The sequence below is a fragment of the Dendrobium catenatum genome, unplaced genomic scaffold (genome assembly GCF_001605985.2).
Source record: "Dendrobium catenatum unplaced genomic scaffold, ASM160598v2 fragScaff_scaffold_484, whole genome shotgun sequence".
NCBI lineage: Eukaryota > Viridiplantae > Streptophyta > Magnoliopsida > Asparagales > Orchidaceae > Dendrobium > Dendrobium catenatum.
Genome location: NW_021318946.1, coordinates 319,858 through 321,813, shown reverse-complemented (window position 1 = coordinate 321,813; position 1,956 = coordinate 319,858). Strand labels below are relative to the sequence as shown.

The 1,956-nt window shown below is 31.5% G+C and overlaps 1 protein-coding gene across 1 annotated transcript; it reads right to left on the bottom strand.

The window, feature by feature from the left end:
- Nucleotides 1-688: 688 nt before the first annotated feature.
- Nucleotides 689-1,165, bottom strand: LOC114579544 (mannose-specific lectin 2-like). Its single transcript, XM_028694435.1, has one exon. It carries the CDS (start codon nucleotides 1,163-1,165, stop codon nucleotides 689-691), a length of 477 nt encoding a protein of 158 aa, XP_028550268.1.
- Between the last annotated feature and the right edge of the window lie 791 nt (nucleotides 1,166-1,956).

Here is a 1,956-nt window from a genome sequence, read left to right as displayed (position 1 = left end):
TAGAATAAAAAAATGACCAATAAAACTTTTAATGAAAAAGTGAAAGAGCAAAAGAAATCCTCAAACTTGTACATTCATATGTTTGTGATCCATTTAATATACAAGCAATAGGTTGTTATGAATATTTTATTATTTTCATTGATGACTAATCAAGTTATGTTTATTTAATGACAAAAAAACATAAAATTTTTAGAAAATTTAAGGGTTTTCATGCTAAAGTTGAAAATAAATTAAGAAAGCCATTAAAAATACGTAGATTAGATCGCGGAGGTGAGTGTTTAGATATAAAACTTAGAAATTATTTAATTGAGAATGAAATTTTATCACAACTCACTACACTTGCATCTCCACAATAAAATGGTGTTGTTGAAAGAAGAAGTTGAACATTGCTCGATATAGTTAGGTCTATGTTAAGTTGCTCGAAAGTTATTAGATTACCTTCTAGATATAAAATTAATGGGGAAGCATATATTGTTGCATCTGATGATACAAATGATGATCCATTGACATATAAACAAGCAATAGAGAATCCTAATAAAAGCGAAAAAAATTGATAATAAAAAATGTTTTCTTGAAAACTAAAAAGACTTTATTATATGATTTTTATATTTCTTTATATAGTGAAAATATGTTAAGCCCACACAACTTTTTTATTCGATTAAAAATTAAAATAAAAGCTGGTAGTCTCCTAAAACTGATTAACGCACAAATCAATCGGGCAAGTAGACCACACGGTGTGGCCATTACCGAGGTCTCTGATCCCAATGTAGCAGTCTCCATTGAATTCGAGGACGTAGTTGCTAATTGGACCTTGGTACGGACTTCCCCAGACGGTATTACCTGCTCCAGATAAGATGACGAGTTGGCCATCATTATTCAGCTTCGCTTGGCAATGATGATCGCCTTTGCCAGAGGTTTTGGAGTCCCAAATTGAACTTCCTATTGCATATAGAATGAGAAGGCAATCACTTTCCATTGTCAATGTACATCCACTGAGTATGAGAGAATCTCCAGTATTCAAAATATCACCGACTTGCATGCTAGAGGCAGAGCTATTTGAATAGGAAGGTGCAAATATGAGCAGGAGAGCGGCAACACAAATAATAAAGATACTTGTGGATGATCTTGTTGGGATGTTATTGGTACTATTCATCATCATGGCCATCATGTAACTAGGCTTTTTGATTAACTTGTCGGGTGCTTCTATAGTATATAATCTGGGGAATTTATACTACACAGCTTAACGTGCTTTCTAGCTGGCAGGCATGAACGCAAACAATAGAAACTCTCGTAACTTATATAATATTTAATGCCAACGATCATTACAATGTTCTGTCCAATTATAAGACAAACAAGTCAAAGTTGGATATCTGTATAATTTATTCAATATTTTCATAGATCTCTCAATTGGTTAGAATATTTAATTAGTTGGACATGGCTTCAGGACTTAAAGAACCATTCCTTTGAATGACATTTGAATTTCTCTACTTCGTTTTTATAGTTTTGCTGGCGAAAAAAATAAATAGGTGCAATAGTATTTTAGTATATATTTTTTTAAATAATAAAAACACATCTATACTTATTTGTGAAATAATAATGTAAATAAATAATTGATTCATTTTTATTCATAATTTTGATTTATTTTATTTGTATTAAAAACAGAAAAAGTCTTAATTTATCAGTGCCTGGAATTTTTGTGATGCTGCAAGTGCAATCACGATCTCTCTTTTGATGGGAAGGGACGTCAGGAGGTTGCTAGAATTTTAAATGACAAATGATTCTAACTGATGACAAGAGTTGAGGTAGTACAATAAAGATTTCCAAAACATGTCTTTTAATTTCCATTCAAGCTTTAAGAATGCCTCACATATGAGGCTAGTGATGTCTCATAAAGTAAATTCAATGTTTTGGGGTAGAGAATTTCAATCAAGGCAATTAAGAACATTCAAATGGTCT